General features: G+C 32.9%; 1 protein-coding gene across 1 annotated transcript; it reads left to right on the top strand.

The window, feature by feature from the left end:
• The first annotated feature begins 3,191 nt into the window (after window positions 1–3,191).
• On the top strand, window positions 3,192–17,600 carry LOC132730886 (uncharacterized). The gene is made up of 8 exons (XM_060716967.1): window positions 3,192–3,374; window positions 5,689–5,872; window positions 7,509–7,702; window positions 8,330–8,539; window positions 8,849–9,136; window positions 10,077–10,243; window positions 10,452–10,755; window positions 11,288–17,600. The coding sequence occupies exons 1-8, from the start codon at window positions 3,299–3,301 to the stop codon at window positions 14,914–14,916; spliced, it is 5,052 nt and encodes a 1,683-aa protein (XP_060572950.1). The 5' UTR covers window positions 3,192–3,298; the 3' UTR covers window positions 14,917–17,600.
• Window positions 17,601–18,366: the final 766 nt, after the last annotated feature.

The following is an 18,366-nucleotide window of genomic DNA, read 5'->3' as shown; positions in this document are numbered from 1 at the left end:
AGTACTGTCGCACAACGTCAAAATAAAAAAGACATATAAAGTTATGGAAGCCAGAACTAATCGTGAGTGTGTCAGAATTAAATGACAATTCTCTCTTTTTCACGAAGTTCGTGTAGTTTTTCAGGCCTGAACATCTTCAAGGATGCTAAGTTGGGCCGTTTTGGAGTTGTCGTTGTTTTTTTAATTTTCTTCCAGCTCCTTTGTGAGGATTTCCATCTTATTGTAAATGTTTTATTTGTATTTACATCAATTTTTATTATATACACGAGATTTAGTTTATTTACATCTTTATAGATTATATTTACACATATCATTAATAGTTAAAAACTACTTGAACGCGACAGGTTCATATATTGCCAATCTGATTATTTTAACTTGGTCACTGGGTTTGATAATTCACTTTGCATTGAACATATTTTGAACAAATCCATAGCTATTCTATTTTGCCTTGAATGAATTCAATGATGTAGCTTCTATATACGACCTCGGGATTTAACGTGTTCCACGAATCTACAACTCCATGACTGAATGTATGTTTTCTAGTGTCTTTTTTTATCAATTTTGTTAATTATTTTGTACGAGTTTATCATACATGTATCTGCTCTATTCTGTATTCTAGGTTGGGATGCAAAAGTGTAACAGTCTTTCGCTATATTCTTTGCCAGATAATTCACATAGTACTCTAGTAGCTCTTCTTTGGAGATTGCATCTTTTTTTTAATTTAGGTGACCATTTTACGGAGCTATATTAAGGATGAGGCCTTCCAAGATAGTTATAAAGTTGAAGAAACATTTCTTTGTTCATATACGTAAATAAATTTACTATATGTCCTAGCTTTCTGTTTGCTTTATTCACTTTACTACATGTACTTAAATTTGTTTATTTTGCAATCAAACATCCCGCCCATGTCTTTTTCGTCATTTACTTGTTGGATTTCACAGATACTATTGCTTGAATCTTTTGAATGATAAAGTAATCACATGATGCATCTTTCCAATGTGCTTATTTTATATTTTTTGTATCATAGATCATTGTTTACAAGGTATACACTGAAACTAGTTCTGGCTTCCAAAACATTATAAGCCGCTTTTAAACTTTTTTTCTGAAGTAGACGTCTTGCCACAGTAAAATAACGGGGAACGCTGAAGATCTTAAGCTATATGTGCAGACTTTTCCTCCCCATATTTATTCTTATCAATACATTATCATTGATAGATTGAAATAATCATTAATTTATATAAATAAGGAAAAGAGAATCTTATTAGCAGATCTCTATACAATATGAGTAATTATTGTTTCTGATCATTTTACTTCACTCATCATTCTGAATATGTAGATATGGAAACTTCATAATTTTGAGTCAGTACGCATTCTTTGTGCATAACGTGGATTGTACATGTTTGACTAGGTGAAAATAATGTATGGAATGTCATGTGAAAATGCTAAATATACAGAAAATCAATACTTATTTATGTGAAAATGTAAATTTTTAATACCTCCGACAAGAATGCTAAAACACTCACTGTGTAAATGTATGTATATGAACAGGGAACAATTCGCATGGTTCTTCTAAGAATACTCACAAATTGACGGTATACGAGTATATGCCGTTTAGGTTAACCAACTTGGTTGTTCTTTGCATTAACTGTATTGTACAATTTATTATATATCTTTGATACAAATTATTGTATATCTTTGATCCATTTTATTTGATAAAAAAGTTAATATTTGGTGACATACCAGAACATATCTTTTATATGAATGCAGATGTAACCATGAAGGACGTTCATCACGGCCAAGTTGTGATAACGATTTTATATAATTTTCTTTGAATGATTCAAAGCCTCTCTACTTTTACAGAAGTGTAAGTTGGACTGTATGTATTTTCTGCACACGCCACAATGCCAGAAACTTTTTAAATGATCTCCAAAATGGAAATTTGGTTGGTCATTGGAGTTTAATTTGCAGGCTTCATAACCTCTGATCCCCTTTCAAAAATACATTCATTGTTTTCTCGTTTGAGACACACGTATTATTTTCTTGGATGTTTTAAAATTCCAAATTTTACCAGTGTTGTATATTGTTTAATCTTAATAATATCTTATACTGTAATGCACATGTCCATTGTCTTCCCGCCACTTATATACTTGGAACATTCAGTGGTCATTAAACGATAGAACTAGCAATACGTGTCTGTGTTTAATATTACAAGTGCTCGCTCTGTGCACATATTAATAAATATACCCATAATGTAACAACCAGTTCATGTAAAATGTTGAATTCTGCAAAAACTGATGCTAGAGGGCAAGGATGGTAACTTGCACTTTCCATTAACGTCCACGGCAGGCTAAATCAAACCGAGCCTGCAACATTTACAAATCTTTATTTCTCTCTATTTGAACAAATGTAAATATTAACATATCCTGCACCTATCACGCAAAAAAAAGAAGAAAATTCCAAGGCCAATAACTCACTCATGCAATTTATCACATTAAATGGCATAACAACAAAATCTTAGAAATGATTTCCTAGATTGTATCATTACTCATTTACCATTAACTCTTTTTCAGACTCAAAATAATTATTGGTACAGTAGATCTCAATGAGGTGCAAATCTGGCAAAAAGTGTAGGACATGGAATTCAAATCATCAAAATGCCAAGTCCTTCACACTAGGAAAGAAAAAGTCATCAACAAGAAATATGTGTATATTCTCCACGAACAAGCTTTAAATAGCATCAGTTCCAAACTCAAAATTCCATCCCTATATAATCAAATTGACAGCAACGATATCATTGGCATATTAACTTCGTGAGATTATTCGGTTGGGTATCATCTTTTGAACCATGTTCATTATATTGCACAAAATAACTTTAAAGGTGATCTAAACAAAGGAACAGAATGGCGAGCAATAAAAAAGTTACCATTAAAATTTTATAGGAATCTTGACAACCTATCAAATTGAATAATTCAATCGGAAATTGATACATCCAAAGGTCGACTTGTTTCAAATAAAAATATTTATCATTCACAAGAATTAATGGTTATTAGATAAATAGTTACCAATTAGATAAATAGTTACAAATTTATTTCAACATATAACATCTTTAACGGTCTCCGGCCTCTGTCAGTCCAAAATCGGAACTCCCAATTTAGTGGTGTTCAAATTCCAAAATTGATAATCTCGTTTTTAACGGTAACTGGCGTGATATCCGCCAATTTCAAAAACAAAATATACTTGCGAAAATGGCATGACGTGTGTGTAAAATGTGAAACCTTTGCTCAGAAAATGTTTTAAAATGCCTCGTTTTACTTTTTATGATTACTTTTTAGCGTTCATTTCAACTTGTACTTACATTGCAGATGTTGCTACAGGTAATTTACGTGTACAGTATGTTTGATAATTTGTTAGTTGTGTATGCAGGAAGCCGTGGCCCGTGCAGTGTTGCCTGCATTGGTTTTGTCAACGAGCTAAATATAAGATTTATATATCTGAGGTTTTGTCTTCTAAACCTAAATGCCGTTTTGAGCATTTTTTTCTTTCGTCTATCGCGGCATTAAAGTTTTGAAAGGTTATTAAAATGGGACCGATTAAAATAGCATGTATAGTGGAACCCCATTGTATCGTGCTATTCATTGTATCGATCTATTTACAAATCTTAAGATTTTTTGCAAAATACGCCACCTTCTGATTGTTAACATTTACTACAGTGTCACGAAAATCTTTCGCATTCGTTTTGTGCCGTAAAAATGATCATAAACATGTTTCCAGTACCGTCAGACTTTGTAGATAATAAATAAACTTATAAATAGTGTGTTCTTATTAAATACACATTTACTGTCTGTTGAAAGTTCCTAAAATTATGCTGACATTTTAAAACAGACATCTTTGATTCTAATTGACTGAAAAATCTAGCATAAAGATGGGTCAGGCTTCCCAAACTTTGACTTACTGAGCGATTCTCACAATGCATCGATATAATGGCGTGACCTAATTCTTCAACCTGTTTGACATGTCTGTAAATATCCGTATATTCCAAAGCTTAAAACTATATATCAGTGATGTTTGCCATGTAAATATTATGACAAAAGAATCAAAATAAATGATACAAAATAAAGATTCAGGGAGATTTAAATTTTTTAACTGCAGTTGTGATTTATGGGTAAATAGATCGATACAACGGGGTTCCAGGCTATTTTTTTTAATTTAACCACTGTTCAATTTTTTAATCCCCTTTTCACAATCTAATATTGACAAATTGCTGAACTATCAGTCTATTGATAGAGTAAGTATTTCAATAATATATATATATATATAACATTTAAACATAATTATAATTAAATTTATTACAACATGTAAACATAACATGTTTAATACACAGAAATAAAAAAAATCGATAAATATGCAGCTATATAATTTAAATTGATATACAGAAATGTATACATGTGTAACTTTCAACATAAATGGTAAACTATCAAAGTAGTATATGTCAATTAAAGAACAAAGGAAGTGTGAAAGGGATTAAAGTATATGTGAAGGGGACTAAATGTAGCCCAACAAATTGTGTGCCAGGAATTTTCATTTTATAGACGTCGATGGTAGCCCAGACCGGCTTCTATGTAATATCACTTTAAGTCTTGGTAAAATCGGTCACTGACTCAGTGTTGCAGTCATAATTAATATTGACACTACTTTAATTTCTAAATGTTGACAATAGAATTATTCACCCTTATCCAAACAGTTATCAACCAACCCCTCTAATTAAAATGGAACAAAAACGGGTATCCATGTATTCTTTTTTTTAAATATCTCTTTTAGTAGCTTTTAATATTGTAGGGCAAATTACCATGTAAATATTTACAGTAATTAATATATATATATACATGTATATTATTATTAGGCATGAAGGGTCTTTGTATTTCAGTTGTGTTCAGATTTGGGATTTTTCTAGTAACGGTTAACCCACTTCATAAATGTCTTTAACTATACTAAAAGAAGAATTTATCATCTATTTGAAGGAGAAAAATAGCTGATGAGCAGTTGACAAGTTGACCATAGGACTTAGTCACCACAGGATGAGTTGACCACCAAAATCTAAATTTTGATACCTTCATGCTTGACCACCTGCCTATTGATGCAGTTTTAATGCCAAGTGCAAAATCTTATGTCTGGATTATGTTAATCCTTTAATCTGGCTAGACAATAGATGCAAAATTTAAAGTGCTATGAGACCTAAGTGTTTTTTAACACATGATGTGTCATCTTAAATAAAGGCTCTCTTCTTATGTGTAAAATAATTGAAATCGGGTTTATCACCTGGCTGTGGCAATCATATTCACAAATCAAAATAAATAAACACCCTAACTTCTTTGCAAACATTCAATTTATCTTCTACATCGGCAGTAATTATCAGTACACAAGTTTAATGTAAACACAGATTTGGAAATTTTATGCATTCAAATATTTCATGTATTACTCAAAAGCTCTTAATGCATAGTTTCCGATGTACATGTATTTAGCTAAAAGAGTAAAATCACCAAAAAAGTGAAACTTCAGTATTAAAAGGATGAGTGACAAAAGTAGAGGATTGATTGAGAGCATAGTCCCCAATGTTTTTTGCACTCCCAATCTCTAAAACACTGAAAAGCATATGATTTGAGAGAGAAATAGCATTTCTTACTTTTGCAGATATTGCCCTGTTGGTATATTTCTTCACAGAAGGACATCAAGTATGGGGGTCATTGAGCTTGTGTTTTGTGGCACTTGCAGCTCTATTAATGCAAGTGTTCAGCTTTCACTGGCATGTATCCGACAGAACACTCACTGTTGGCTCGCTCTTTGTACATATTCTTTTCCTGGCACCTCTCCATAGGTGAGTTACTTTTTTATACTTAATGGACATAATGATAATTTTGTAATTTTGAATGATTTAGTTTTTATCAATTAAAAAGATATCACTATTGTAATAAATGTCTTTCCTGTAAAAATAGCATTTGATATATCTTATTTATACACTCATTTCTTAGCTTTACTTTTTTTTCTCAGAAAAAATCAAAGCTGTTCCTTTTCAAACTAGGTATACATATATTCTTGTTGAATATTAAAATGTGACACAATTTCAAAGGGGCAGATATTCTGTGCAAAATCATGCCCCCTTTTTATATGCCCAAAAGGGCATATTATGTTATACCCCCTGGTGTCCGTCTGTCTGTCCGTACGTCCGTCCGTTAGCAATTTAGTTTGGTGTCCATATTGGGTAGAAGACCCCTATTGATTTTGGGGTCAAAGGGTCAAAGGTCAAGGTCACTATATACTTAGAACTGAAAACAGTTTCCAGAGCATAACTTAAGTTCCATTCGACCCACAATGTTCAAACTTCATAAGATGATTATCCATATTGGGTAGAAGACCCCTATTGATTTTGGGGTCACAAGGTCAAAGTCACTTTTACCTGAATACTGAAAATATAGGATGATTGTCCATATTAGGTAGAAGACCCCTATTGATTTTGGGGTCACAAGGTCAAAGGTCAAGGTCACTATTACCTTGATACTGAAAACAATTTCCAGAGCATAACTTAAGTTCCATTTGACCCACAATGTTCAAACTTCATAGGATGATTGTCCATATTGGGTAGAAGACCCCTATTGATTTTGGGGTCAAAGGTCAAGGTCACTATTACCTTGATACTGAAAACAGTTTCCGGAGCAAAACTTAAGTTCCATTTGGCCCACAATGTTCAAACTTCATAGGATGATTGTCCATATTGGGTAGAAGACCCCTATTGATTTTGGGGTCAAAAGGTCAAGGTCACTATATCCTTAAAACTGAAAACAGTTTCCGGAGAATAACTTAAGTTCCATTTGGTCCACAATATTCAAACTTCATAGGATGATTGTCCATATTGGGTAGAAGACCTCTATTGATTTTGGGGTCACAAGGTCAAAGTCACTTTTACCTGAATACTGAAAACAGTTTCTAGAGCATAATTAAAGTTCCAATTGGCCCACAATATTCAAACTTCTTAGGATGATTGTCCATGTAAGGTAGAAGACCCCTATTGATTTTGGGGTCACAAGGTCAAAGGTTAAGGTCATAATTAATAACTTAAGTATTAATCAACCTACAGCTGTAAAATTTTATAGGATGAACAGCTAATTCCCATGTCTTACAAATGCCTCATCCTTACTAAAAAAAACACACTTTCGGGCATATAATGCTCCGCCTAGCGGTTCTCTTGTTTACTTAATTTTTTTCCCCAAGTTACTTAGTCATTTTGTTCAAATTGTTGATAAGTAATAATTATTAGATTATGAATCTCATTCTTATAAACAAAATCAATGTACATTCTTTTTTTGCAGTTTGTTGCCACATATGATAATAAATACTATCAACATAATTATTTATGCAAATTATGGTATTACAAACCTTCCATTATGGACCATTCACTTTAATAAGAAGAAACTTTTAACATGTATGTACATTTTGTATTCTATTTCTGTTTGTAGGTATTTCAAAGTGTTCCAACTTGGACGTAAATCCCGGAAGTCTGGAAATGGCGAGGATCTAGGTGCAGCATACAGGGCCATCAATGACATCAGCATCTTACGATTGGTGGAAACATTTATAGAGTCTGCTCCACAGTTAGTGCTACAACTGTACATAGTATTGTCAAACCTACAGAACTTCAATACACTTCTTGGTGAGTGGAGGAGCTATGTGCGCAGTATTATTCTTGGTTTTTGATTGTTTTTGACATTGTATGATTTGATAAGTGATTTTTCATTTTTGCTGGTAAGAGATTTAAACCTTTGCCTCTATGTGATGGAATTGTGAATTGTCCAGCATTGAATTTAAAATTGATCAGCATTATATGTCTTCCTTGCTTGGGGCTACAAGCATGAAGGAAACAGTTCTAGGCCTAATAAATAAATCTGGTAATAATTGAATATATGGGTTTTTTTCCAGCAAATCTCAGGATACAAACTTTTACACTTACAAGTTACAACTTCAAAAATAAGTGCAACTGGTTTAAGCAGTGATGTACTAAGAAGCTATAATGGTAAAAGTTTGTTTTTTACCAGGGATTAGCTTGGAAAAACTCACTTGCCAAAAATTCCAGATAACAACTGTTTAACTGGAAGGGATATCATGTTCATGTGTTATATCTGTGAAATATTTAGAATAAAACTGTGTTTGCTACTCCAGGTGGATACCTTAACTTGTATACCTAAAATATTATATGGGATACAAACACATACAAAATGAATATTCATTTTTAAACTTCAAAAGCTTTGTTAATTAAGTAAATTTTTATCCTCTATTTCAGGATTTTCAATGGTGTTTTCTCTGTTTTCTGTGTCATGGTCAATAACAGCATATACAGATGCTTTACACTTGGCATACAAGAAGTTTTACAAGCGAAGCTTTGTTTCCATGGTAACACATTTGATATGGCAGACAGGAATGGTCACTGCTCGTGTTGTATCTATAGTCTTATTTGCTACAGTCTTTCATGGATATGTTGGCATACCATTAGGTAAAACAGAATTTATTACTTATTGAGTTCTTATTGGCTCCAGGCTTTCATGGATATATTGGCATACCATTAAGTTAAATGGAATATATTTCTTATCAGTAGATAAGTTTGACTGTTTTCTCATTTGATAAAGTGAAGAGTATCAATCTATAAAACAATGTTAAACCACTGAGAATATTTTAAATTTGACATTTAAAAGAAAAATTTGGTATAGTATATATGTGCATTAACTTGGTCTTAATCAAAATATTTTAAATAGTTACATTTGAAATAAGATGATATAACATGTAATTTATGCTTAAAATACAGGTGTCCACTTTGTGGTAATGTTTGTCTGGATTATAAAGCTACAACCAGACTTTGGTTCAACGCCATGTGAACGTCGTCTATTCACTGTAGTTGCTGCGGCTATACACATATTCTGTTTCCTGAACTTAAAAGATGGCAATTCTAGATACAGAATGGTGTTCTACTATGTCCTAGCATTGATAGAGACTGCAGCTTACATGACTGTTTGGTACATGTGCAAATCACACAGTGGACCGATCTGGTTTGATGTCACTGCTTTCTCAGTGGTATTTGGAGCTTTTGGCTTAGGTACTGTTTATATAATTTTGTAGATTTTGTTTTGCACTTATTCACGTTGGAAATATTGGATCACCTTTAACATAGGTAGCTAGCTAACACAAGGTTGGTGTTACTAGTCAAAGATAGCCAGATAGGCAACTGGAATCTGCCTGTAACAGTATAGCTAGAAAGCCATAACTTACAATTGTGATGCAACTTAAAAGCCAACTGAACATTGTAATAAAATAAAATAATTGACATGTGTAATCCATTGTAATATAATTTGAATGAGTTCTTATTCTTGGTACAATTTCTTACAAAGTTACTCTAGTATGTATTATTCTTATTTGATAATATATAAAATTTATAATCTTATTCAATTTGAGAAAATTCGAAATTTAATTATCACAGGTACTGCACTTATGTTTCCTATTACAAGTGTCCAGAATTGGCAATCATTTTTTGAAGGCCCATAACTCTAGCATAGATTTTGACTGATTAATGGCCATTTGTAAGCTTTGCAAATTCTTGGTTTATCTGGTGTGTGCAAAATAAATTTCAAAATTACTAAAAGTATAATAACTTGAAACACCCTTATTTTTGGATTATAATTGGAAGTCACTATCTAAGACCTTTAACTCTTGTATAGATTTTTATTGAATTATGGCTCTTTGTGAAGTTGACAAATTAGTTTTCAAGACTATTGAAGGTATTCACTAAAACGTAATATGTGTCTTCAGGGTCATAAAAAGGTGGACCTTAAGACTTCAATGCAAAGTTTTCATGTTAGAAAATCACATTCTTCTACTTGACTAAGTCTAGCTTGAAAGGTTTGAAGTTTTAAATGGAGGGTTATGATATTGTCAATAAGGAACAAGATTTGTCAATTTTCATTTGTTTGAAGGGACTACATTTTCTTCAGTATACTTTATTTTTATGCTTAGTTACTTATTTTTTTTATTTTGACTAGGAACTATATTTATGTTATTGTACTATGGATGCTGTCATCCAAGTGGACCTGCACCAATTCCAAGTCAGAAACCAGATTTCCTCAAGCCTGGCAATTTGGCATTTGGCACTGCTCCACACCAGTATAAGCCCAGCATGGCTTCCAAGAAACCTCAGCAAGATAAGCCGGTAATATTTAGTTACAGATAAAAACAACAAATTTTGTTTCAGGAGACATTATATACTCACTTTTAGATACACTAACATTGCATTGATGTGACTTTCTTTTCAAGAATAAACAAAATGTCCTTGATTGTACAAATATTTATCAGTTTCATAAAGTTGTATTTTTAAGGTAAAAGCAGTAGTTTAAAACTATTTTGTTTCTTTACAATAGATGAAAAATACAACATCTTCAAAGGGAAACCATCCATCAATATTTGATGTTTCATCTACGTCGGCTCGAATCAATCTCTGGTTGAGTGCCTCTCTAGACCTCAGTAAGGAAGGTCTTGTTGAACATCCAGATTGTCACCTAGATCCTTCCTTACAACCTTCGGGAAACCAGACAATCAACAGCCAGAACCAGGGCGGTGACATCAGTATACAGAGGAAGGTGTCCTGTAGGGAGACACCTGTAGATGTACATGTTTCCCCATTAGGATCCACAGGAAGTAATAGTGCTGCTAAACCATTACTGGGTAAAATATAACAATACTTCTATATGTAATCCGTATGCTTTGATTGCAGTGGTATATATTGTTCTAAAGAAATGTATATGATGTTCTTTGGTAAGAATTTGTTTTTAGAATTTTAGCCCGACTATTTGAAGAAAAGAGTTTTTGTACACTGCCCAGCATTGGTGTCCCCATCACACTTTGGTTAAGCTTATGCGTGCAAGTTAGTTTCTGTACTGAAATGAATGGGTTGAAACTTCACACTTTTGTTCTCTGTGATTTTCTAACACAACTCTCAGGTTACTTTTCACAGCGTGATGCCCCATTTCTTACTGTCAAGCACTAAAAATATTCAAGCACACTGTCTTATGGACGGCCCTTGATGTAACAGGAATTTTGTAGTAAAGACTATGCATACACATAACATATATTTCATATAAGATTATTCAAAGATAAGTGTTTTTGTATGATTTATCGGTTATTTTTAATAGTACAGAAGGAGGAAAAATGTTAAATGAAAACATTCTAATATACAAGTACTTCTGTCATACTTCAGGGAGGTCAAATTACCAAGAACATGGAAGTTACAGGGAAAGGTCTGCATCAGAATTGAACAAAACAGAAGACAGAATGGATTTCAGCAGAGTTAGTAGAGCTTCTGATAGGGAACATTCTATGCCAGACTATAATCTTGTAGAAATGTTTGCACGGTGTAAACTGGACCCATCTTTTGTCTCAAATTCTTCCATCAGTGACATTTTGTTCAATCAGACACTCAAACAGAATACCCCTACAAGTAAAAATGGAAAGTTCTCCCTGTCACCAGAGAATCAATATGGAAGAATGGAACAAAACAAGTCTGAAATGGATATTTCTGGTTTAAACTGGAATCAAACAAGAACATCTAATGACTCCTCTAAATCTTTGATATACTCACCTAATCATCTCGTTCTAGGGGAATTAGGTCCTCCAAGTATCTCACCACTTGATCCAAGCAGATTGTGGGAAGAATCTGAAGGCAGATTACGGCAGACATCACTTCTGAACAACACTGGATCTGACCCAACTTTACATCAGTCAGGGGAGAGAAATCCTGTATTTAAAGTCACACCTGATGTGTTAAGGGGAATAACACATTTATCCCTCTCGTACAGTAATTTGAATTCAGACAACATTTCTCCAAGACAAAATAAAAGCAACAGCAAAGATAACAGTGGATTTTCTGAGACAGCAAATTCTTTTGTTTTCAAGAATGGTGTAGATAAATCCATTGAATCACTCAGTGGTAGTAGTAACCTTGTGAATCAGTCTGAAATGCTGTCATTTTCTGATGTTTCTCTTCAACTTCCAGACTGCTCCTCTAACTCTAGAAATAGATCAGATACTCGAGCAGATGTGAACCGGAGTACACCAAGTTTAAGAGATGATATTCACAAAAGGAAAAGGTCACATGGAAATTATGATTCATTGAAAAATTCTTCATCAGATAAATTTTCTATGTCAAAATCTAAAGATAGTTATAGCAGTAGGGAATATTCTCCTTCAGACAGGCAGTCATCATATTTGTCAGACAGAGGTTTGGCTTCATCTGATAGAGGACTTTCTTCATCCCATTCTACAAATGATGCTTCGGGTCATAGGTCACTGACTTCTAGTGGTTTTCAAAGTGAAGAGTCAAACATGAGCACTACAAGTCCAGCCTACAGTCATTTTTGTGACATAAATGCAAGCAAGTTTCATTCCACACCAGTAGTTGAGAATGAAATTTCATCTATCTGTCCACCTTCTTCAGTTAGAGCAGTTACAAGTAAAAGAGTAAGTCTAGATGATGATATTTATGCCGATTCATCAAAATTTAAAAACTCAACTCCAGTTATTGATGAAAATCATCATGTTTATGATAAAGATTTAAAAGACAACATAACACCTATCACCAGCATCGGACCGAAGAAAGCTAATGTAATTATGCCACCTTCTTCATTGTTTTATGAGAATTCTAATGTAGACTCTCCAGTTCTTCCACCCATTGGATGGTCACGTCGTTCATCATCAGCAGGGTCTTCAGGCTCAGGAGGAAGGTTTTTCAAAGACCCGACTCTTAGTAGTAATGAGGATTTGAATAACAAATCAGGAGAATCTAAATGCACTGTTTCTTTGGTATCGCAGGGGTCAAACAATGGCTACATGGAGAAGTCAAGTCTGTCTGCTCTCCTCTCCGATATGTCTAGTAGTAAATGCACACGAACATCTGAAGAAAATTTTTCAATGGCGTCTGATCCAGACACTTTAAAGAGGTCAAATCATTCAATCCTTTCAGACAATATGATTGATAGAAAAACAGAAAGTTTACCATATATGCCAGTGAATGATGGATATAGTTTAAATCATTCAGATAATGGATTAACTGCAAGTCTGCCTCACCAGTTCTACAATATGCAGGGTAGAAGAAGTCTAGACAAGTCGCAAAACAGCATTCATGATTACGAAAACATTAATAACTACACAAAACAAAGTTCAAATGCATCAAACTCGAGTTTAAATCTGTCCGGAAGTAAAACTGTTTCAGCATATCTATATAACAATGAACCAGAGAAGAATAGATTACAAGAGTTGTACAATGAATTTTCACATGCATCATGTGTGAAGAATGAATCTGATGTCAATCGTACATTTGATAAAGACAAAATACCTAATTATGAAAACATTAATGAGTTAAATGATGGCAATATTGCAGACTGTATCCCTGAATCTGATTCTAGAAGTGACATGTTTAGCAGGGATAAATGGAGAGCCAGTTTAGATAAGGAAATGAAGGAAAGACTGGTTCATGATATTGAAAGACTTGCTCCAAAAAAATTGTATCAGTTAAGTACAAAGAATGGTCCTCCAAAGAAGAAGATGTCTCCAGTAAATATTACTGAATACAATGATTCTCCATACAAGTTCAGAAAGCCTCACATCAGTGCTGCACCTTCAGAATATGAGAATATTGACAGTTTAGGGCAAACACATCTCAGTGAATATACAGAGTCACCTTTCAAGGTCAGAAAATCTGGTATAACTGCAAGAAGAGCAATATATGGAAGTATGAAGAGTGAAAGTAAGGACAGTTTGACTGGAGAGTATGAAAACATCAACTCCCTGTCAGGGGATACTAACTATGTTAACATAGATCACCTGTTGGGTCCTTGTCCTGTTGCCACACCAGAGAGTTTGTCTGATACTGTAATGCTTGATGACATACATGGACCTCTTGGAAGAGGAGACAAAACTTTCAATCTTGTTAACAATAGACATAGTGATATATACCAAGATTCTGTGTTTGAAAATGAAAGTTTGAGATCACAGGAATTATCACGGACTAAATCACCGATAAACACATCAGGATTCAATAGTGCTTTTAAACCAGTAAAGGGAAGGAAAAGTGTAGAAAGTCCACTGTCCAGAACTAGCAGTGGTAGTGATGAAACATATAACATTGAAAATGAAATTGACTACAAAACTGATGAGTTTGTTCACTCTAACCAAGAAGGTTTGGTAGAAAGCACTGATTCAAGTTCAAATTCTGGAAAAAGCTCAAGAAGGCAGTCCAATATATCAAACTATGTTAGTGACGTTGAAAATATGTCGTCATTTCAATGGACGAGGGATACAGGAATGTTGTCAATGACTGGCTTATCTGATTCTGTAAGTCGATCACCGAGAAATTACTTGCAGCTTGCTGGTAAGGCTCCTCTTAACTTCTCAGTTCCAACATTTCTACAGGACGAGAGTAGTAGCCAAACGTCAAAGCATTCCTACACGGATTCAATTCCTTGGGAGGAATCAGATAACTCACTACAAACTACAGCAGATTTGAGTGAAGGAAAGATAAGACAGCCTTTGAAAGCTCTTGAAAACACTCCAGTATTCTCACCAATATACGGGCAAGATAGAAGACTGAGTATTGAACTTTCTAGTAGGAAGAGATTTATGAGTACTCCTAAGTTATCAACGGGTTCAGAGTTGAGTGTGTCGAGAAATTCTGAGGAGTCGAAGACACCTCAAAGGAGAAGGAGTTCAGGTTTATCAAAGAAGCCATACTCGGACAACACTAGTACTTGGAGCTCGCAGAGTGAAACAGACATTTCTTGTAATGTTAGTGGTCATAGCACTTTTGCTTTGTCAAAAACAACCTATATATAGTGTAAAGTCTGGTATTCTATGATGAGCAATAGTTTAGTTAGTATTTTATTTATTTTTTCTTTTCTTCATTGGTTGAGGGTAAAATGAAGAATTCCAGAAGGTTTGATAAGACATGGTTTGTTGTTTTAATTTAATACAGTGTATATTGAAAGGCAAGATAATATTTTGTCATTTCTAAAAAGGTAAATTTGAATAATTTTTAAGGAAATTGTAAAATTTGGAACCCTGTTTAATTTTGTGATTATTTAAGACTAAGTGATTATTTGTAAACTAGTATGATATTATGTATATATGTGTGAAATAACCATGAGCTTTTACTGTATGTTAGTTTAAATGACATTTTAAAAACATTAAATACACACAAAGTAAATATTTTTCTTTTTACCAATTTTCAAGTGTATTTTTTTCACATTTGTTACTTCTATAATTATCCAATAAATCTCATTACTGACATAGATAAATAGAATACAGAAACAGAATGTAGATATTTGTTTTAAGATTTTTGGTATATTTTACAGTAATATTACTAAAGTTATAGTCTCTTCCAAAACAAGAAGTCATTAAAATGTAAAAAACTTGATTAGGTGAAAATCATGTTTTTTTAATTATATTTGGGTTCAATATTTCATTGCATAAGTTATTATAAGAATTCTTTGATTTTCTGTATGTAAAGAGAGAAACATAGAGACAAGTGAATGCTCACATATATCATTATATGTTTTAGGTATCATGTTAAATCTGTAGTACCGGTATATATATTTTAAAGATTTTTTTATAGGGAAATGAACAGAAGATTTTCATTTTCATGATAGTGATTTTATACGAATTTTGTTATCATATAACAGCACAGGTAAAAAGCTGTTTAATTTTTTTGTTCAGTGTAATATGCAGATTATGTCATTTTAAACAAGTACAATTGTATAACTTTTAAACTGTATACTATCATCCTGATACATTTGTCTTCCAAAATAAAAAGATTTATAAAAAGAAGAAAAAAAAACAGTCAAAAGCTTACTCTGTATGTAATTATATTAGGTTATTACATGTATTATGTAATGTTGATTTTTCTATCACTGGCACACATTCATTACATTGCATCACATTCACATAGATTCATACTGTACAAATTTTGCTTGTGTTCATGACAAATTGATTAGGTCCATCACTCCACTTTGGAAAATAAGGCTTTTTATGCCGCAGAAGGATAGCATATAGTTTTTTAACTGTTCATCTGCATTTATCCGGGACATAACTTTGTGTACAATGTAACTGCTAATTACCGATGATTTGAGCTTGTTATTGTTGCTGCTTAAGGGTTTGTTTTAATGTTTTTAGTGAAACAGACTTCTTCTATGAGTGGTGAGTTTATGCTCTCTTTGTTTTTCAAGATAATGTTTGGGAGGATAAACATTTTATCAAAAATTAGGTTTTAATTTTTACTTTTGACTATTAAAAGCACAATGGATTTAATAATCTGATTACTTATAAGTTGATGTAACACTTGATTAAGGTTTTGCTTCCAACGTCATGGTTCAAGACTATAACTAAAAGTTGCAGAGTAATACTTTTTTTCTGAAATTAGATATTTCCTTGTAAAAGTTTTTCTTGTGTGTTCTATTTAACTAATTTCTTGTTTTAAGGATCATAATTGTAGGCCATTTTCCAAGGCCCACAATGTACATGAGTATCTTTATAAAGAATTTACTATCCGATACTGAAATGGTTGAGTGTACTGTCCGAGTGACAGCTCTTATTTATTTTAGACTTTTTGTCTGGTTTTACTTTTGTAATAGATTTAGTTGTGTGAATTTTTCTAAGCACCTGTAAAATAACATGGAAAACAATTTATATTTTAAAGATTAAACTTAAAAAAGTAACAGCAAACATAATTTAATTATTTACTAGGTCAGTTTAATGAACATATTATCTGGAAGTCACATTTTATCACCAACAGAATTTATTATTAAGACCTAAAGATGATGTCTCTTAAGTTACCGGGTATAAAGTCACCCAGATAAGTGTGGGGTAATATTTTGATTTGTAGACATAGTTAACATTTAGAAGTTTCTTTCTTAACCTTATTCTCAATGTAATGAAAGACATTCCATTCAAGTTAGAACTGTTAATTGTTAAATATTTCAAATATTAATAAGAACAACTGAAATGTATCATTCGGATGATATTCTTTAAAAAAATGTTGAAAATGTTCAATACGAGGAAACATTTTTATGTTACACAAAAATATTTTCTTCTAAAATATTTTATTATGTGCCATCTTATTTAAGACCAATTTACTTTAATATAAAATCTTTCAATATAAAGCAATAAAGCAAACAACAGTATAGACTCTTGTCAGACTGGGTTGAGATGCTGAGTACTAGTATATTACTCCTGGCATTAGCCAATGTTTACTCATAGGGTAACAAAAATGTTGTAATACTTGTATATTACTCACATAGTTTTCATATTTAAAAGCTAATTATAAAACTCTAATCTTTCTCTAAATGTTATGTATTCCCTCATTGTGCTGTCTACAATTTTCCATATTTTCTATTTGTCAGACTTTTCTATTCTTTCATTAGTTATGTATATTCTAACCATATTGTGTTCTATTTTTTCTACAGCAATATTTTCATATAAATGTATGATTATTACACATTTGTATTAAAAAGGTGAGAAGCTTATTCAGTTGTCGTGCTTTATCTTTACCCTACATTCTATTTTCTTTCTTAATCCAAAAAACAACAGCCTGAATTCACAGATAATTTTATACATCAAAAAGAATTTCAATGTATATTGATAGGCACCTGGTCAGTCTGAGTGTCCATTTGTTAGCAACGTTGTGTCTACTCTCTATCTGTTGAACCGATGGAAGGTAATTGACACTTATTGGCAGAAATGTTAACCATAATGGGACAATGGGCAGAGCGAAAGTTTTTGACCTTCCTCAGGTCAAGGTTATGGTCATAATGTATGAATTTCAATCTTGTATCCGCTCTGTATCTTTTAAATCGATAGAAAAATTAAAACTATTTAGGAGAGAGAAATATAACTGATAATGAGATGATGTGCAGAACATAGATCTCTGCCTCGGGAGTTACCTTATTTATATAGACTATATAGAAAAGCACATTTCAGTCTCATTGTGTGAAACCACAATGCCCAGAGCTTAGATATTGAGCTTTGTGGAAATTATCAAAACTGCTTGTAATCATGCCCCTCGGGGTCAATATTGGCCCCACCCTGAGGGTCACTTGTTTTATATAGACATATATAAATACTTCAGTCTTACTGTGTGAAACTACAGCGCCAGAGCTTAGATATTTGGCATGTAGCATTGCCTGTATTAACTCCACAAAACTGATTTTTATCATGCCCCTAGTTTTTGAAACTACAATGCCCAAAGTTTAGATATTGGGCATATAGCACTGCTTAGTGGACCTGTACAAA

The sequence above is a fragment of the Ruditapes philippinarum genome, unplaced genomic scaffold, assembly GCF_026571515.1.
Source record: "Ruditapes philippinarum isolate M1 unplaced genomic scaffold, ASM2657151v2 ctg752_1_1_1_1, whole genome shotgun sequence".
Taxonomy (NCBI): domain Eukaryota; kingdom Metazoa; phylum Mollusca; class Bivalvia; order Venerida; family Veneridae; genus Ruditapes; species Ruditapes philippinarum.
Note: the sequence above shows the minus strand (reverse complement) of the source record. Positions and strands in the feature narration are given on the sequence as shown.

What these genes read in the sequence shown, in the direction of transcription:
- LOC132730886 (XM_060716967.1), top strand. Translation starts at nt 3,299, where the DNA reads ATGCCTCGTTTTACTTTTTATGATTACTTTTTAGCGTTCATTTCAACT. An exon ending in CATTGCAGATGTTGCTACAG is followed by an intron (nt 3,375 to 5,688) that starts GTAATTTACGTG and finishes TTACTTTTGCAG; the next exon opens with ATATTGCCCTGTTGGTATAT. An exon ending in GAACTTCAATACACTTCTTG is followed by an intron (nt 7,703 to 8,329) that starts GTGAGTGGAGGA and finishes CCTCTATTTCAG; the next exon opens with GATTTTCAATGGTGTTTTCT.